At 39.6% G+C, this 19,347-nt stretch overlaps 2 protein-coding genes and 1 long non-coding RNA gene across 9 annotated transcripts in view; 1 reads left to right on the top strand and 2 right to left on the bottom strand.

Moving 5' to 3' along the window:
• Positions 1-323, bottom strand: part of LOC120758656 (uncharacterized) — a 3,422-nt gene extending 3,099 nt beyond the window's left edge. Inside the window, exon 1 of the long non-coding RNA XR_005702965.1 lies at positions 219-323. This is a non-coding gene — a long non-coding RNA (uncharacterized LOC120758656). The remainder of the gene's footprint in view (positions 1-218) is intronic.
• The window catches only part of TEX9 (testis expressed 9), a 21,549-nt gene extending 10,724 nt beyond the window's left edge, over positions 1-10,825 (top strand). For all 7 annotated transcript variants that reach the window (XM_040077160.2, XM_040077170.2, XM_040077164.2 and 4 more), the window contains 5 exons: positions 2,498-2,580; positions 4,904-5,077; positions 8,064-8,198; positions 8,679-8,813; positions 10,439-10,825. In XM_040077160.2, the coding sequence (XP_039933094.1) occupies positions 2,498-2,580; positions 4,904-5,077; positions 8,064-8,198; positions 8,679-8,813; positions 10,439-10,516 (605 nt within the window). In that variant the 3' untranslated portion in view covers positions 10,517-10,825. The remainder of the gene's footprint in view (positions 1-2,497; positions 2,581-4,903; positions 5,078-8,063; positions 8,199-8,678; positions 8,814-10,438) is intronic.
• Positions 10,220-19,347, bottom strand: MNS1 (meiosis specific nuclear structural 1). The gene is given in 12 exon segments (XM_040077159.2): positions 10,220-12,085; positions 13,258-13,383; positions 14,286-14,543; positions 15,325-15,432; positions 15,531-15,747; positions 16,453-16,682; positions 17,507-17,609; positions 18,070-18,197; positions 18,402-18,491; positions 19,157-19,250; positions 19,252-19,280; positions 19,282-19,347. Coding segments are annotated over 12 exon segments (1,548 nt in total). The 3' UTR covers positions 10,220-11,986.

The following is a 19,347-nucleotide window of genomic DNA, read 5'->3' as shown; positions in this document are numbered from 1 at the left end:
GACTCTTCCTGGAATTGGGTTCCCTGTCTTTATTTCATTATCACAGATTACCACAGTACAGCCAACACAGTACCTCAGACATTCTTTTAGTCTGGGACTGTTTTGAGGGGTTATAATTTGACTCTGCAGTAAATGTGCAATGATAGAAGCACACAGAGAAGGCTGAACATGAAGCTCTATTTTTATCTAATATACTCTTACACATAGGAATAAAATACCTGAACGTATTGTTGCACGTCACGTTGATCTTCATCTTGTCTCAAGAGTTCAAGAAATCCGTTCTTTGTTGTAGGGTATTAGAGTCTCTCCAATGTCCTTTTTACCAGTCCCTAAATCATTGGTTACTTTATAACCTAAGGCCATCTTCTGAAGTGATACTCCCCCTTTTCAGCCTTATCAGGTGATTAAAATTGACCATTTGGGAAGCTAATTGTGTAATTATCTTTACCCCTTGTCAGAATTCAGGTTATTTGGATCATATTGGGCACCTCCCAAGACTGATCTGGTTCTAGTTGTGCACTTCCATTTTCACAGGTTTTATTACTAAGTGCTCTTAACGATACACAGCTGAATAAGACAGAAGCTGTGGACTAATAGCTGAGTAGAAGAGGAAATAAAATGGTAAAAAAACCAGTTTTTACAGGCTGTGGTATAGCCCTAGAGGAATCTGTCATGGAGCTTACATTGATAGCTAGTAAAGAAATTTGTCTATGAAACAATGATTTTGGAGTAATTAAAACTGATACTGAAGTATTGCAAAAGAATCTCATAGTACTGAGTGACGTGATGAGCACAAGTTTATATGCTGTATTAAAGAGTGCAAAGTAACACTGACAGAAAACACAGCTTTCCAATCCCACCTACTACACAACTCCAGTTACACCTACTACTGAGCTGGACTTACCTTAATTAGTGATAACTAAATAATCTCCAAAAGCATAGGCTTACTTCCTGTTCACAGTGGAAAAGGCAATGAATTTTTAGAAAACCTTCAGAAGATAGCAGAAAACAGAACATTGTAGTATGCTATTATATAATTGATGCTACTCCATCTTGAGTTCTGCACACCTCATCTCAAATCCAGGATGTAGAACTAGCAAAGATACATGTTCAGGGTGTACAGTGCAATGAGAAGTGTAGAACACCTTGAATTTGAATCTTCAGATTGAAAACAAAACAATTAAAGGCAATATGAAAGTTCTGTAATGAAAACAGTAATGGTAAAGGGAAAGCTGTCTTTCTCTAATGCAAATACTGGTAAATGCCACATTTAATTGGATTTAAAGTGAGTTACACAAAGTGTTTCTCTTTCACATAAAGCATAATTAAATTAGCCAGCTCACTGCCGCAGGATGTGGTAAATGCCTAACTACAATATGTTTTATGAAGAAAATCAAATAACTTAATAGTATAGAAGTACCTGAAAGGGGAATAAACACGAAGGTTTCATTATGGTCTCCATCTTGATAGCTACTAGTTACCAGAAGCTAGCAAGGATATAATAGGAGGAATAAATATCAGCCTATATCTTATTTTTTCATGGTGTTTTCCTGAATTGTACTTATTATTGGCCTCTGCAGAGTTAGAGATTAAGCTGCAATTGATGAGGGAAGGTGGGTGAAATTAAACAAGTTCCTGTTACAGCAAATGAACACGTGTACCCATCCATTTCTCCATTCTTAGCTCTAGATCATTCACTTTATTCTTTTCCTCTTGTAACTGCTGAGAATAATGGTTATTCCTGTATTAGTCAACTCAATGCTCAGACTGTTTCCATGCCTGATGCTTGTGGAAGTCCAGGGGAAGTTCCTTGTGAATGATCTGGAGAGTAGGAAGTATGAGAACAGACTGTTCACACGCAGCTTGTTTTGTCATCCCAGTCCATTTCTTAGCTGTCCAAGAGCAAGAAAGTATTTCATTTGGAAAAAAACATCTGATTACATGGATTTAATTTTAAACTACTAGTTGAAGAATGTTAGCAGTCTACTTTAAAAAAGCATAGACTACTGCGTGGGAGGGGTATCTACCTGTTAGGAGGGGTTTGCAGCTTACATTGAATTCCTTGTGCACAGTTTAAGATTATGCTTTGGCTGTAACTACAGAAGTTGCAGCTCCAGCTGGATTGCAGTGTAGACATGCCCTACAATATAATTTTGTTGACTGCAAACTCAAGGAGTGCTGCCATGCACAACATGGTATCATGCAAGTTTTCAGTAGGTTTCAGTTTTGAGCATTATGAGTCTTACATTTTAAAGATGTCAAGTTCAGTCATTAAAAGGAAAAAATCTATACAAGGCTTTGCCTAAGAATGAGAAACCTGCAAACACTCTTAGAAATCTGCGGTTTTATTTGCCTATTTCTCTTCAATAGTTATAGACAATGTAATGTGGTTTGAAATACAAGAATATGAAAGTGAATTCTTGCATCAGCTCCAGTTCTTTTCTCCATTGAATAATGAGTACTTGTGTATATTAAATGTAACTATTTATGTTCACAGAAGCTCAAATCAGATTTCTTAAGGCAAAGCTACGTGTCACGCAGGAAGACCTGGCAAATTTGGTGTTTGAATGCAGGAAAAAGGTAAGAGATTAATTCTTTAATCTAGAAATGGAATAGGTTCCTCTTCAACAGATAATCCCAAACCAGAATTTTCTCAACTTTTCTTTTTCAAGTTTTAAGAATTAAAGTTCTATTTTATTTTTTTTTTTAGTACCATACGAATTTAGAGTCGGGGTGGTAATTTCTGTGTAAGTGTGATCTTGGGCTAAAAGCTTGTAAAATGCACTCTAATGGAAAATAATTTGGGGCAGGAAAGAACCACTGGGAATGAAGAGATGCCCCAGCTGTAGGGCCACTGCGGTGCTGCAAAATCTCAAACCATCACTGCTGGGAAGGTGAGCAGAGCCTGAGAAAAGGAGGAAGAAACAGCAGTGGTGAAATACAAGATTGTGGAGTGGAGAGAGAAGGAGAGTGGTGCCCAGAGCCGGCTGCTGGGATGAGATGGATGTTTAGGGTAGAATGAGAAATAGAACGGCCTGAGAAATAGAAAATATTGAAAAATACAGTCAGGTGCTTTTAGTGTCATCAGTGGATCAAAGTGTGGAAAGAGCTTCCATTTGAAGTGGAATATTGTAATCAAAACAGAATTTAGGCTTTCTCTCTTCTCAAGAGTACAGTTGATGCAGTGGACAATATTTGGAATGACATACTTGGGCAGATCAGAGTGAACCAAAAGCATTGTGGAGCTACACTGATATTTCAGTGTTACAATGTACAAGTCAGTTTTATAAATCTGCACTGCCTGGAAGTATATTTTAAAGTGATGCTCAAACAGGTCTTGAGCTGTAAAAACGTCAGTAGTTCATATCTGTCTGCCAGAGAGATCACTTCTTAGTCATGTATTTGTAATCAAGCAAGGTTTTTGAACTAACTTTCCATTTTACATAACTGGATTATTTTTAATTGTGGTCTCTTAGCTTCAGAATCCTTTATTCCACCTATTCCCCAGGCCCAAATGTGATGGTGATATTAAGAACATATGGCAAAACACCCATATATTTTCTTACAAGCTTTAATTTAGCGTTAAGGAGCAGGATGATAGTAAATTAGTTTTTTGAGATAAGTACATGAACAAAATACTTAGAAGTAATTAGATTTTGATATTTTATATCTGTATTTTATTTTTATCAACACAGGTGCATCTGCATTTCAATATTTCTATGCTGTGATCAGAAGAAAGTTGGTACATTAGATTTTAAAGACATTTTCATTTTCAAATCAAATATAATTTTGTCAGTAGCTATTGAACTTCGTCATTCCATGCCAAAATCATTGCAGAATTCAGTTACTGTAGCAGATGACAGAAAACAACCTTGTACTTATTCTCATCCTGGTCCCTTAGCACTTTGTATGTAAATGTATCATTTTGGGTTCTAGTTTCTCTGGTGTGAAAATAACTTCTTTACATTCAGAAGGTCACAAAAATTTCATCTTGGCAAAGCCTTGAGATAGATTCTGGGTTTGGTTCCAATTCACAGTTCAATTGTTATAAGGAAGCAGTAAATCTGTTTAAATTTAAAGTGGTGGGCGTTTCTGAGGTCCATGAAGTCATGAGAAGCTTAGGATAAAGTACAGAGATTTCCCAGGTGGGAAGCTTGTATTCCAAGGGACTGAGAGAACAGCAGAGAGAGACTTTTTTCACAGAAATTCCATCTCTGTATGTGCCTTGGTTTCTTTTCCTTAAAGAGAAGCAGGGCATAATGTGTCTCTGAAATAATCTACATTAGTATTCACTTACAATGTTTGAAAGGTTATAAAAGAAAAATGCCTTGAATTATAATGCTTAATGTGAGATGTAATTGTCAGTAGGTCATGAATCTAAGATGGGACACACTTCATGTTAAGAGAATCTTAAATTTGAATATTTGATGTATCCTGGATCATTAGCTTGCTTTTAAGTCAAAACCAGATAAGCTAAAACATAATGGAGTGGTTTATCAGTAATTATATTCTCTTCTTTTTCCCGTAATTTTTTCTAATATGTGCATTTAGCTATTCTCACAAAAATTTCACAAAATATCTATGTGCCACTGTTATTCATATAATTCTGTAACATTTTGATTATTTCCCAAACCCTTGAGCTATGAGAAACGTTTTACATACTGCTACAAGACAGTTTCAAGTAAAAGACTGCAGAAAATTAAATTAGGAAAGTGTTACTGGTTTTAAAAGTATTATCTAGGTAAAATGGTGTTTTGTTTTCTTTGTCTTACTTGTTGCTATTTCCAAATCTACATCACATATATTCTTACTGCCTTTTATTTACAATACATTATTACTGCATTACTCTCCTGCTTCCTTGCAATAATTTAGTTGGGGTTTTTTGCTAATTACTGCCATACAGGATGATGAAAATCAGAATTTAGAAGCTCGGCTTAAAGATACCGAAGAAGAAAACTCAAGACTGCAACGAACAATCAGCCTGCAGCAGTCTCAGACTGAGAAGTACAAAATGCTGTCACAAGAAGCAAACAAAAAAACCGAAGGGTTACAACAAGAGGTCACTGCACTAGAAAAGGTATTGCAGATATTAGTCTCATTTACCTCAAAGAGGGAAAAAACCCACATCAAATTACCCTCTGTTGCCTGATGGACTGATAGAGCTGTGTCCAAAGATCTGATTACTCTTTCAATATCTGTTAATTTATAAGTTGTATTTTTAAATGGCCTAATGTTTTTTAAGGAAGAAATAATATATTTTCCTAACTGCTTTTCTTCTGCTTCTAAAATATTTCTGTGTTTTAAAAATAAATTCCTACATAAAGGATACACAAGAGACAGAACTACCTTTTCAGAAACCGCTGTCAAATTTAAAAAGGAATCCTGAAGAGCACAAAGAAATTCCATTTTTTGGGTTTTAATTATAATTTTGTACACATTGCTTCTGTAAATTCTATTGTAATCTGTAGAATCATTTTTTTAAAGCACATGCAGCTTATAATAGTATCTTGTGCAGGTGAAGGAAGGGATGCCTGATGTTGAAGCAGGCTCTGCGGTGTCCGAGCGCGGCTGCTGCTGTCCCACGCGCGCACAGCAGTGCCTGTGCCTGGTGCAGCAGATGGCTGCATACACAGCTTGCTTTGTTTGGAACTTAAGCTTAAGGGCAGCACGTGTTTTTCTTTAATTACTCAGAGCTAGAGAGGTTGACTTCAAAACCACGTAACACATACAGCGTTGGGTAACAACCAGGAGAATGTTTCAGTTAAAAAATTGGGGAAAACAGAACACAGCTCAGCCCATCAAAGTCTCGTACTGCCATTAAATCATAGTATGGATTTGTGTGGGCATGCTTGTATCTTAATGTTTCGTAGTTCCGGCATTTTAAAACTAACATGGTCTTTGTGGTTTTTGTGCAGATACTTGGAGGTTTTTAATTCCCTTATGCCAATTGTGATTCTGTGAGGAAAAAATATTTTCAGTACTAGTATTTATGCTACTCATCAGCTCACAGTTAATAGGGCCTAGAGATCAAGTTTTTGTAGGTTCGCTAATTGCCCAGGTACTTTTTGTATGTTCGGGGCAAAGATTCTCACCTGCTTTTCACGATTTACCTGAAATATGGTAACTACTTTTTTTTTTTTTAAATTTTATTCTTTTGGTGTTCGATCTCTGTAAATATTACTGCTGCAGCACCCACCAAAGGCAGTAACTGAATTCTGATGCTCCCAGAAATTTCCATCTTTTTCTTTCCAGCGTTCCAATTTTTTTCTACCTAGTTGATCTAATAAATGCTATCACCTCTCTCATCTCTTTTTCACCACTGGTCTACAAGGACATTCCTTCGTGTTCTCTCTCACTTGTTCAGCCTAGCTGTAATGTTCGATAGCAGTCTGGGAAACTCCAGAGTGGTTCTCTTACTCTTTTTAAGCTTTAGTACAGGGGTTTATCACTTGCCTTGAAGAAAGGCTTGTTAAGTACACCTTCTCTCAAAACTGTTTTTTGGGAGGTATTGCAGAGCTTCCTAAAGATAGCAGTGCTGCCTACGCTGCTGCTGGGAGGACAGAAGGCCTGGTGAGGGTAACTCATGGGTCAGCACAGCCCCTGCTGCTACTCAAGTGCCTCAGCCATGGCACAACAGTGGGGAAAATCCAAAAACTGAAATGAGATGCAATTTTAAAACACAGTAGTTTATCCTCCCCACTCTTAGAGAAACATTATATGAGAAAACTAATCCAGTTTTGACTTAAAGTATTGAAGAAATGGCAGAAACCTTGCCTAGTTACAAAAAAACCACATTTATTTCAGGTACTTTTAAGATTAAATCTTGGAGTTGAATATATTTAACAATATACCCTCACTGGATGACTTGCAAAAAAGGACCTTGATAAGGTATTATGTGTGACAGTAAATGTCAAAAATCCCTAAAAAAAATATTTTAGAATTCTTTCATTAAATGACCTGATTAACTGATAAGTAATTTGCATTGCATGTAGACTGGTGTTTTTTTTTTTTGGTCATTAAATGCTTGAAAGACTATATTCCAAAGCTTTTCATATTAATGCAGAATAAAATACATAGCATTAAAGATGTAATAGACTTTATTCACAGCTCCATCATTTCAATACAAGACAAAGAGGTCAATTAGTATGTATTTCTTGGATAAATGATGTGGAAGTCTTGAGTAACCACCACAGAACAGGTGTAGAATTGAGAAAATAGAACAATCACTTAGAAATGAGGCAATCTGAAGGCCGCCTCATTATCAGTAAACCCCCTCTCTACCTTGATTTGGGTAAAAGAATCTTTCTGTGCCCGTTACTAACAATTTGATACTTTAAAGAAAAAGTCTATTTCTTTTCCATAAAACACAAGATGTGCTCTTTCTGCCAGAATTGTTTATTTCTTTTACTTTGTATATTATCTATATTCCCTGATCTTTAGTCTCATTATTCTGGTCCTGAGCTTGGTCTCTTTCTCTCATTTCCCCACTTAGAGCACTATGAAATACTGTCAGCAGAGTCAAGAGACAACTGCTTTGCTTGGTGCCGTAACACTCGATGAACTATTTTCTGCTAGATGAAATAGTTACCACCCTCAGCCATCTTCAGCAGGCTGCTTTAACTTCTTGGTGGTAATTGCATGTAGTAATCTCTGGGCCAAAGAGGTGAAAGGAGCAGGTGGGAAGAAGCAGCTGGGAATATGAGCCACCATTCCAAAATCTGCCACAGAGTAGACAGAGTTGTATTTATTTTCTCTTTTTCTGACTGATCATACCAAGGTTTTTCAGTCAATCCTGTGGTCTTACATCATCAGCTTCACAATTACTCCAAGAGACGCTTAGAAAAGATAAAGATGAGAAAGATCCCTTTTCAAGATGTCAAAGGCGAAGGGGATGTTTTAACAGTAGAATTGTCTTTGAGGTAGATTCTATCTGCAGGCCATAGAAGTTCACAGACTCTTCACCTTTCAAGGGTGAGCCTTTTTGTGTGTTGTTGATACAGGTTTCATTAGAACACCATTATTCATGATGTTTTTATTGGGTTTATCCTTTGCTTCTTAAATAGGAATTGGAGAATCTAAAGCGTGCCCAAAAGCAGGCTGCAGCCGCTCAGAGTGCAACAGAGGTTCGGTTAAACAGGGCCTTGGAAGAAGTGGAAAAGTATAAAGTGGAGCTGGATAAATTGAAGCAAAGCAACAAGGTACTGTGGTCTAGGAAAACAATTTCCAGTCTGGAATCACTCAGTAATCAGGGATAAAAAGCTTGATGGGCTTTGGAAGCTTTGTATCTCTACAGGCAGCCCCAAAATTAACTTGGAGCAAGTCACAAAAGGCCTTAATGTTATCTTAGAGGATATTACTGCAACCTCTGCAGGAAGAAGAAATGTACAGAATGAAATTAAAGCCTTAGTGATTTTCCTCGTTTGTGTGAAAATGAGACATGTTTAGAAAGAGGGAAAAGTACACATACACACCTAATACAAAGGCAAACAATGGCTCTTATTGCCAAGATTTTCCTTTCTTTTTAAAGTTTTAATGTGGGAGTATCTTGATTAATCCCATTTCTTTTTAGAAGTGTCATGTGTGGCTACTGTTTGTCATTTCCTTATGTAATGCCAGGTTTCGTTGGTTAAAGTACCATTTTCATAATTTATACATTTCTCCTTTTCTTCCCTTGGAAGGATGTAGCTAACCAAGAACTCAAAACCATCGAAGAATTAAAAACAGAAAACAAGAAACTGCAGAAACAAAAAGGAGAGCTAATTACAGGTTTTAAAAAGCAATTAAAGTTAATTGATATTTTGAAGCGACAAAAGGTAAGGAGCACATGGATGTATTTCAGTTAACAACCTCTAGCTAAATGTGTCTGCTGTCCAGTAAAGTAATCCTGAAAACTGAGTTTACATGACAGGAAATGAAAATGAGAGGACTGCATACTAAGAGATATTGCCCAAATCAAATGATTTTCCACTTAACTAGTTCCATCACACTTTTCACTTAAAATATCTGAGATATGTGCAGTCATTTCCATCAGTTTTCCTTCTGAGGCTGCATGAGACATGTGGAGCTGTGGGCTAGACAGGACCTTAACACCACAGAGTGGGTCACCTCCAATTGCTTACTCTGCTGAATCTCATGGGATTCATTTTGGGATGGAGTCAATGCACTTCTTGCACTCTCAAATCAAAGCTGCAAGACAGCTACAGCAAGCAATGTGTGGTGGCTTGTTGAGCAGAACCCTCTTTAAGAAGGGCCAGCCTTAGAGATAAGAAAGTAGAATATTTTATCTACCCTTTGAGTACTCAGTGATCACCAGACATTTAGTAAACACTTCTGAAGCTGTTGAGCCCCTAGAAGAAGAATAGTTCTGTATGAAGTGGCAACTTCAGGATGCAAAATACACAGACTTATCCTAAGAACTGGGAATTGCAATATGAAATTACACCCTTTAATCTGGACTACCTCCCCAACACAGGGCAAAGGAGGACAGGTAAATGGAATAAGAGGAAGTGGAGCTGCTTATGTATTCCAGTGCAAGAGGATTTTTCTGGCAGTAACAGGATGCAGAGGAGATCCTGGGGATTCATCTAACAGCAACAGTGCTAGGGCTTAGTGCCCTTCTAGCCCTGCAAGTTTATTTTGAGAATGAAAACTACACAGCATTCACTCAAAATATGTTCTTCCAGATGAGGTATTTCATTATCCTCTGGAAAATGAATTCATTGAAATGGGTGTCACAGAGCAGCATTTCTGTTTGACTGGGTACCAAACCCGTAGTCTCAGACAAATGTCACAAACTGCATTAAATACATTTTTAAACAATTACAAATGCTGTTCAGAACTGCAGATAGGAGAGAAAGCCACTTACCTCTTTGTACAAAAAGCATTACTCACAGAAGACAGATGCTGTGAGTTGCCCTTTCTGAAGAGACTGTGACTGGAGAAACATGGAAGAGACTGGGGCTAACCCTGCCCCTTGCAGCTTCTGGCAGAAGGCACTGGGGAAAGGCACCTGGAGCTCCCATGTGCTCAGTATTCACAATCAGTGGAAGAACTTCAGGTCTGCTTCAAACAGGCCTTTTGTTGAATGAATTAGAAAAACCTGATTTAGGCTATTTGTGTAGTATTTGTGTGGCAGGTTCAGATGCACAGAGCAGACAGAGCCTGAAGAATGATAGAGGGAAAAATTTCCCAAAGATATTAAATATCAGGAGTAGGGTGATTTGCTTTGTAATAGCTTTAATGTTAAATTGTATATTGATCAGCTTGAAAGAATGTGGACCGGTTTTCTTACATGTGTTCTTCAGAAGTCACAAGAGTTGTCAGATTTTCAGGAATTTCTGTGCTTTATTAAAACCCACAAAAAATCTCAGTTAGCCAGTATTTTGTATTGGTCATTCACACTATTTTACCTTCTGCTCTGTTTTTTTTTTTTTTTTAGATGCACATTGAAGCTGCCAAGATGCTTTCTTTTACCGAAGAGGAATTCATGAAAGCTCTTGAGTGGGGGAATTATTGATTCCATTAAATAACTTCTGTTTGAAAGATGAGTCAGATGGTACATTATTTTGAGACTGTATATGAGTCCTTGTTAATAGTTAATAACTGTATAACCCACTGAATTGATTTTGTTGATTTTGCTTATACTTAAATAGTTTAACTTTTGTAAGCCTGATAGCTTGTGTTGTAATATCATATGAAACACAAATTTCTACTCCATTGTCAAGCCAAACTGCCTATTTGGGAAGGAGCAGAGAAGCACAGACCATGCAAGGAATATTCCAACAAAGTGAACTTTTTTATCAGTTTGCTCTGTTCTAGCATTTAAAACCGTACCTTACCTATGGTTATATTCAGTCCAAAGAAGTCAGGATTTAGTCTCAGAAAATTCCATGTTGCAACAGAAATAAACTAACCAGTGATCCAGTTGCGAAGAAAATGTCATGTCCTTTTTAAAACACGTGGTTGGAAAATTGGCCTTGTCTGTTCTCTGTAACAGATCTCCCCTCAAAGCTAGCTGCTCTGGCATCTAATTTAAGCACCAACAGCTCTTTTATAGAAATGACCATAACTTGTTTTAGCCATTACATCTTATCCCCTGGCTGGCATAACCATACATGAGACTTGCCCTTCATTGCCCAGACAGACTCCACAGTCCCCTGGAGCTGTATTGTGTAAAACTGGTCCTTCAGTACAGGTGAAAGTAGTAAAGCTTTCCCTGGCCATCAGCTGCTTCTTTGGGATAGAGGCAGGAGCAATGACTCCATATTCACAGGTGCTCTACAAGCATTACATCCTTAAAAATTGCATTAGTCATCATTGTAATCAATAGCTAGAAAACAGATTCAGGATAGGTGAGCTGAGCCTATTGTGTGTACGTTAACAAACAGGAGCAATACAAGCCTGTGCTGCTTGCATGAACTTCTGCCAAACCTCAGCTATTTCAATGGATTCCTCCCCCAGAGCGAGTAAGAACATGAGACAAAAATAGTCAGTTTATGCACTGAAAGAAATGTATAAACAGTAGTTCTGACCTCAGAATTCCACAACATCTCTGCTTAGATCCTACCACTGAAGTACCTCAGACCTACCTCGTGGAGATGAGACACACTACATTTGGATGAGGATTGTAGTAGTGTAATGCCAGTACAGCCACATCTTCCCTGAACTAGTGCATTAGGAGAGTCCTTTAGTCCACACTGGAATGCACATGCTAGGTGAGGTTTCTGCTGTGTTGCTAAAGAAAACATTTCTAACATTACTACATGACCGAGAATAATTGAGAACTCCAGAAGAGTTTATTGGTGAAAAATGCAAGTGGAGCACACACCTGTATAAAACTAACTGCTCATCCAATTAGAACTTCGGTTTTCGAATGAAGGCTTTTAATGCTATAGAAAAGGAATTCCTCACTGTTAAAAGCAAATGGGTTTTCACTGGGAATCGTCTGACACCTAGTGGCAAAGCAGGAGCTGAGCTGGGGGAAGGTTCATCTCTCTTCTGAAAGTTCATTACCTCTTCTCTGCTGGTAAGCCAACCTGAAATCTTCTCCAAGCATGTTAATGTCGTTTTCATCTTTGAGTATTCCCTGCATTAACAGGAAAGAAACATCAGAAAGTAAAACAAAGTAGAGAGATTACTATGGATCTCTAAAATTGTCTATGGAAGAAAAGATGGTATCCATAATACTGTTATATTACCACAGAACATACCTTGTGGCATTTAAAAAAGAGGGAAAAGTTACAAACTGTATTTATATTGGAAAGTTTCCAATTTGGTAGCACTTTGCTGTTTAACCATTCTGAGCAAAGTAATGTGAGGTAGGAGCACCCAACTCAGACACAGTGTTGAAGCAGAGAAAAGTAGAACATCATATCATGGCACATGTGTGAGCCTTGGACACTGAAATTACCAAGGCTTCCTACAACAGCAAATTCAAATAAATAAAGTTTCTCAAAATTTTATTAATATGAATTATCCTTTAATTAAATCTACACTAGAGAACAACTTCCTCCAAGTGTTACAAATTCCTGCACCAATTATTGTATTAATATTTGAATAAAAACTAAACTCTGCTCTACTTAACATTTTCCAGTATTGCAGAACTTCTTTAACCACCTGGATAGTTCTCTCTATTGTAAATGCATTTTTACATCCCTAAGGCTTTCTATGTATTTGTGTACCATTAGGAAATCTTTCCAATTAAGAAGCAGAATACAAAATAAATTGTAGTTTCTTCCTGTTGCAATACCTGCTTCCATGTTTTTAACTTTTAAAAATGTAGGGATGAACAGAGCAAGCTCTGTAATGCTTCTGTAAATGCTGCAGTTCATTGCACTGCTGCAGAGTCCATAGCTATAGAATATTTGGCAGACAAACCAGAGCTGCAAGAAATTGCTGCCAAAAGCCCAAGTGAGAAATTTGGTGGAAACAGATTTTAAGATGTGGTAGACTCCTTTCTAGCTGGAGAAGCCCTGCTGTAGAACTCACATTCCATATTTCCAACATTGGATGTGCAAAGCACTGTGGAAGCTTTCAGTGAGTTCTGTACAAGGCGTCAATAGTGCCAGAAAACTCCCTCAGCAGAAAGAGCAGTGCTGAAAATGGGTCCCAACTCAAAAGGAAAAGGAAGAGGTGAGCACAGGTGAGCTGACACAGTAAGGACATCTCCCACAGTTCTGCAACTTCACTTTGAACTATCCAGGAGAAAAACAATTTACAGGACAGACATTAAAAGTATTTAAAATACAGTCCACTTACTCGAGGAAGATAACCCAGCAATTTCCATGCATGCTCTTTCAAGAGTTTCTGTCTCTCTTCTTCAATAATTGCACGGATACTTTCTTGTCTCCTCTTCTCTAACTCTCTTTCTGCAAGTTCACGCTCCTACAATAAACAAGTATTCCTAAATTCTGTTTCAGCTCTATGAACATTTGTTTTCACCACTCCCCATAACAGCATAAAGAGAAAAAAAAAAAATGAGTGGAGTAAATTTTTAACTTCCACTTACTAATTCCTGGTCACAGGAAATTCTCTTGAAAAGAATGGATAAGTGTATGTTAAACCCCGCAAAGCATTGTTTAAACAAGACCTGTCTGGCAACTGGAAGACAATCTCAGACAAAAGAGAAAACTGAATGGCAAGTCATGGGATGAATCTGTTATCCAAGTGTTTGGTGTCACAAGCCCTGCTGAAGCCAGGCAATGTTCAGTTCTGGCGGCTTTTTGGCTCTCAAACAAGTTAGTCTGTTCCAGCCCTACTGCTCTAATCCAGGAAAAGGAGCAATGGGTAAGAATTCTCACATTGATGACTGGAAATTGCAATTCACATTACATAGGTGATGTATACCCTATAAACAGCAGTATGGGATTCCATGTCTTGCTTTCAGCTTACTCTTTTTCTTCCTTGGATCTCAATAAAAGAGACAACCTCAAAGCAAGGCTTGGCCTTTCCCTCCTCACTCATCATTATCAGTGCAGCCGGCCAGGGATGTGGAACTGCGCAGAAGTTGTGCTGCTGATCTCATGGCTCCTGAAGAGGTATTTGCAGTACACAGGTACACAGGGGGAAGGGATGTTGTTTACACCAATCTCTTGAGCTACAAAAAAAGTTAGTTCTAAAAATACCTTTTTCTTGTCAGAAACCAAAACAAAGTCCTGGTTCCCTCTGCTATTCTCTGCAATTCCCATCACCTTTCCCAAGCAACACCAGCATTGTTCCTTGGGATAGCACAGGTATTCCCATATTAAACACTGTGCTCAAACCAAAGGTGCATGTGAAACTCTTACTTTTTCTGCAATACACTGTTTGCGACGATCCTCAAGGATTTTTTCCACGGCCATTTTGTGTTCAAGCTGTTTCATTCTTCGTTTCTGTGCGTTCAGCTGCTCAATGCGATCGTCCTCTGCCAGCTTGGCCAAAATCTGCTGCCGCAGGGCTTCCTCCTCTTCTCTCATAGCTTGTTGTGCTGCTGCCTTTAGAGCAAAGTGCTCTTCATATGTTTGCCTTAAGTCTAGGCGTTGCCTTATTCTCTTTTCAATTTCTGCCTATAAAGGAAATTTAGTAAAATGCAGCATTCCTGAACATTGAAAAATTCTCAGCAGCAGCAGCCAATCTACTCCATTTATCTTGGAATAAATTTACTATAGCTCTTAACTTCATAACTAACTGGAGGAAACATTCCACATCTGACAGTGCTCTCCAGTATTAATCAGCTTGGCAAATGTCACAAGATTCTGAAAATTAAATCCAAAACCAAATGGGATTTTTTTTCCCACTATGATGAAGGGAATCAAGAAGACAGTCATCCTGAACAACACCCTAAAAATAGCAGCGTTTGCTCTCTCAACTTCTGTTACATTTTGTTTGTCACCCACAGCAAGGTAAGATGAAGTGTGGCCAGGGCCATAGGAAACAGACATGCAGAAAAAAAGCAACTAATTAAACTGCTTAGCTTAAACCTAAACTTGAAAGTTATCAGTATTCTACTTCACAAGTATATATATATATACACACACATATATATATATACATATATATATGTATAAATGGGGCCATAAGGGTATTAAAAACCTTCATTTGTCTTCCTGGTTGAAATTAGAAGGTAAATACATTAGGAACAAAAAAGGAAACTCAAAGTAAAAGATTTTCCCTCCGAAACCTAAGCTAATGTACAAACTGCCTGTCTGACTGAGAACATTTAGCAAATAGAGTTGAAAATAAATACCTTGTGCCAGAACTGGAAACCCCAAAGTCACAAACAACACTGCAGACTTAGAAATCCGAAGTGTGGAAAAAAAACCCCTTCATGTACCTGCCAGCACTTACCATCTCCTTCTCCCTTTCCATTGCTTCTTGTTCTTCCAGATACAGGTCTTGGCGGATTTGTTCCTGTTCTTTACGCCTCTGTTCTTCTCTTTCCATCGTCTTGGCAAGCTGTTACCAGAAGGAAAGGTTTTATTACAATAAGGAAAAATTTCTAAATGAAAGACAAAAACATACAACAATTTTTTAACAATTTCAAATTTTGGTACCATGTTTTGAACTCGCTGTTTTTTCTCCTCAGTGTCTCGAACTTTAGCAATCCGATCATCTTCTCTTTGTCGTTGCATGTTGGCAAACTCCATAATTTTCCTATTTTCTTCTTCCATCTCTTCCTGTTTCCTTTTCCTCCAGATAGCTTGTTCTTTTATAAACTCTTCAATATATGTCTGAGTTTCTCTTATTTTATCTAACTTCCGTTGTTTTTCCCTGTAGAAGATGGAAAAAAAAAGTTCAAATAATTATTTAACATACTGCAGAGTAACATTTAATCAACAAGGTGCTCACCATTAACAACATATTCCTGAGACTAAGATTTAAATGACTCTCCCTAACCATTCAGCTAGAAATAATATAGCTAAATTGAGAATACTCAGTAATAAACTGCCCCAAGAAGTCTAACAATTTTCTGGAAGACAGTACTCACTGCTGGGGCATTTTATACACACCCCATCAAAGAGAAAGAAGAAAAGAAAGCCCAATAGCACCACAACCCCTAAACTTTTATTTACACTAAACTCTCCCCACCCCCCCCCACAATACCCTGCCCTCAGAAACCTCTTTCCCTGTTCCTAAGACGTGCAAACAAAGCATCTGGTGGCAAGGCAGGGACATGAGTTGAGGCAGAAATGTGTAATATGCTGTTGTGTCCAGCATGATGGGCCCAGTGGAAGACCTCCTGCAAATAAGCTGGATTTCATATTTGGGGGACAAGGACACACTCACTGTGACATTCTGAAGTTTCAACAGGAAAATTCATGCAAGTCAGTCTCTTGTTAGTAAAATGTGACCAAGGAAAACTAAAATCAGCCTTAGTCTATATGGAATAGGTACATACAAATTAGCTTTCTGTGCAGAATTATATGAGTTGCTTTGTTTTAAATTAATAAATAATAAAAATTCAAAATAACTAACATTTGATCTTCTTCGTAGATCTTTTTTACAATTTCATCAATCATGAGTTTCTCTCTTAGAAACTCTTCATAAGCCTCTTGCTTCTTCTTCTCCTGTTCCTCAACCTGCTTGTCCAGTTCTTGATGGTACATTTTCTTCTCCTGGTTTCTCCTCAGCTCTGCAGATATTTCTTCTTTCAGATACCTGTCGTACTCCTCCTTCATCTCTTGGGCTACTTCATCCTCCCATTTCTAGGGGAAAAAGGCAACGCAAGATTCCTTTTCACTCCCACTACTACAACTTGTAATGAAAAAATACACAGTATGGAAAAGAATTATGCAGCTTTACCAGAAATTAATGTCTTCCACCTCATTCTATAAATATAGAGTCCTAAAATACTTAATAGCTTAATCCAGTCAGTAGAACCCCTGAAGGGCCAACCTCAACATCTGACCAACTTGAGGAGCACTAAAAGTACTCAAAGAACAAAGTATTGAGCATTTGAGCACAGGTGGGACTCACTCACATCAGCACAATGACTGGAATGAGGCTGGGCTACAGAGAGCACCCTCAATGAGCACATTACAGCAACTGCCTGCACTCAACTCTGTATAAAGCATTAACAGCATCAGAATCACCTGTCTGATCACCAATATCTTTCTATACATAAGTACAAGTTTGCAAGTCTTTCTGAAGTTACCCAGATCACTGTTTACCAACAGTAACATTCTTTTCAACAACCAGACTCTGAGGTAAGGATTCATCACAGTAAACATTTACTGTACAAAGGGTATCATAGTTTTGACTTGGATAAATATTACAAAACCAGTAAAATAACAACTATAACAAGTCATACAGCTAATTCAATCACTATTCCTTCAATTGCAATGGCAAACTAGACCTTTTTCTTATAGCTCGTTATTACTGGTTAATTAATCCTTTGTAATACAAAATATATTTTCAATAACCCTGAATGCTTGAACAATACTTTAGATAAAAAGGGTTGAAGGAAAAAATCTTCTGCACAAGCCATTCAAAGAGTTATGGGACTCAGGTGCCGGGATACACAAATTACCATTTTCTCATCGTATATAGCTTTTTTTTCAGCAATCTGTGCAGCTCGTTCTTTATTCATATAAGCAGATTTCAGCTTTCTTTCTAACTCTCGAAGTTCAAGACTGGAGGGGGAAAAAAATTATCCTATTACAAGAGAGTAGGTATCTAGGGGAAAAAATTAATTTTCCATCACTATTTAAACACAGTATTTTTCATCAGGGCAACCCTGATGAAAAATATTACTCTAGTTAAAGGACAGAAAAAGAAAAAAAAATCCATTTAAAAACAAGAGTTACCTATATTTCTACATGTGCTATCAACAGTTCTGCATACATCTCTTCTAACCATATAAACACAGGTACATATACATGTATGCTCACAGATACATAGATTCAAAATGAAAATTTTGTGGATCAACATTTTTTATCGACAAAACGTGCTTAGAAGTAACTTTTTGTTATACTTTGATCTCAAAGTAACTTTTCCTTACAGGTCTGAGTCGTCTCCACTCCTGCTACAGCTTTCCCGAATCTTGATAACAGTAGCAGCCGATTTGATACAGCTGGGAAATATCTGAATTACCTGTTTGCTCTGACTTGTTGCCTGATCTTCTCATCTTTCATTTTCTCGAGGTCCCGCCTCGCCAGCTCAGCCGCCAGCTTTTGCTCTCGCTCTAGCTGCAGCGCTCTCTGCATTCTGTTCTCTTCTGCCTGATCAGAACAAACAATTTCCGTACCAACTCTCGCACACGCACATTTAGGAGAACGCAAGGAGACTGTACAGTCAAGCAAGACTATACAAGTCAGTAAATGATGGTTAACAGGGAAAACTTTCGACAGCCAAAGGTAAAGCCAGGCTAACACTTCTCTTCAGCCTTCCCCCTCCCCGAACGCGGCCGCCCCCGCAGCTCTCACCGCCCTCAGCGCCTCATCCATCCTCCGCTCCCGCTCCATCTCGGCTCGCAGCCGGGCCGCCCGTCTCCTCCACTCGCGCTCCTCGGACGCCTGCGGGCGACAAGGGAGAGGCGGTGGCGCAGGACAGCCGCGGGGACCCGCTCCCGCTCCCCATGCCGCCCCCGATCACGATCCCTTCCCGCTCTCACGCCCCATGACGCTCGCGATCCCGTTTCCCTCACGGTCCCGTTCCCCATGCTGCCCCCAGCCCCGCTCCTCCCCAGGTCCCTCTCCTGTCACCGGTCCCGCTCTCCATGCCGCGCCCAATCCCGCTCCCCTCACGGTCCCGCTCCCGCTCCCCCACCGACCCCTCTCCCCTCACAGTCCCGTACCCCATGCTAGCCCCGCCCCCGATCCCCTCAGGGTCCGGCTCCCCATGCCGCCCCCGATCCCGGTCCCGTACCCCATGCTAGCCCCAATCCCGGTCCCCTCAGGGTCCGGCTCTCCATGCCGCCCCCGATCCCGGTCCCCTCACGGTCCCGTACCCCATGCTAGCCCCAATCCCGGTCCCCTCAGGGTCCGGCTCTCCATGCCGCCCCCGATCCCGGTCCCCTCACGGTCCCGTACCCCATGCTAGCTCCAATCCCGGTCCCCTCAGGGTCCGGCTCTCCATGCCGCCCCCGATCCCGGTCCCCTCACGGTCCCGTACCCCATGCTAGCCCCGCCCGTGATCCCGGTCCCCTCAGAGTCTCCCCCCCCGCCCCGCTCCCGCTCACCATCCTGCCGGCCGTTGCCGTGGCAACGCGCGGCGCCGCCGGGCTCCAGGGCGCGGTTTCACTTCCGGGAAACTTCTCTCGCTGATTGGCCAGGAGTGACCCGACCTTGACACGTGACCCCAGAATGGGCGGGCCCGGGACCGCGTGACGTCACCCCGAGGGGGACTTTGAAAGAGGCCCTTGAAAAGCAT

Source organism: Hirundo rustica, chromosome 13, assembly GCF_015227805.2.
Source record: "Hirundo rustica isolate bHirRus1 chromosome 13, bHirRus1.pri.v3, whole genome shotgun sequence".
NCBI lineage: Eukaryota > Metazoa > Chordata > Aves > Passeriformes > Hirundinidae > Hirundo > Hirundo rustica.
Note: the sequence above shows the minus strand (reverse complement) of the source record. Positions and strands in the feature narration are given on the sequence as shown.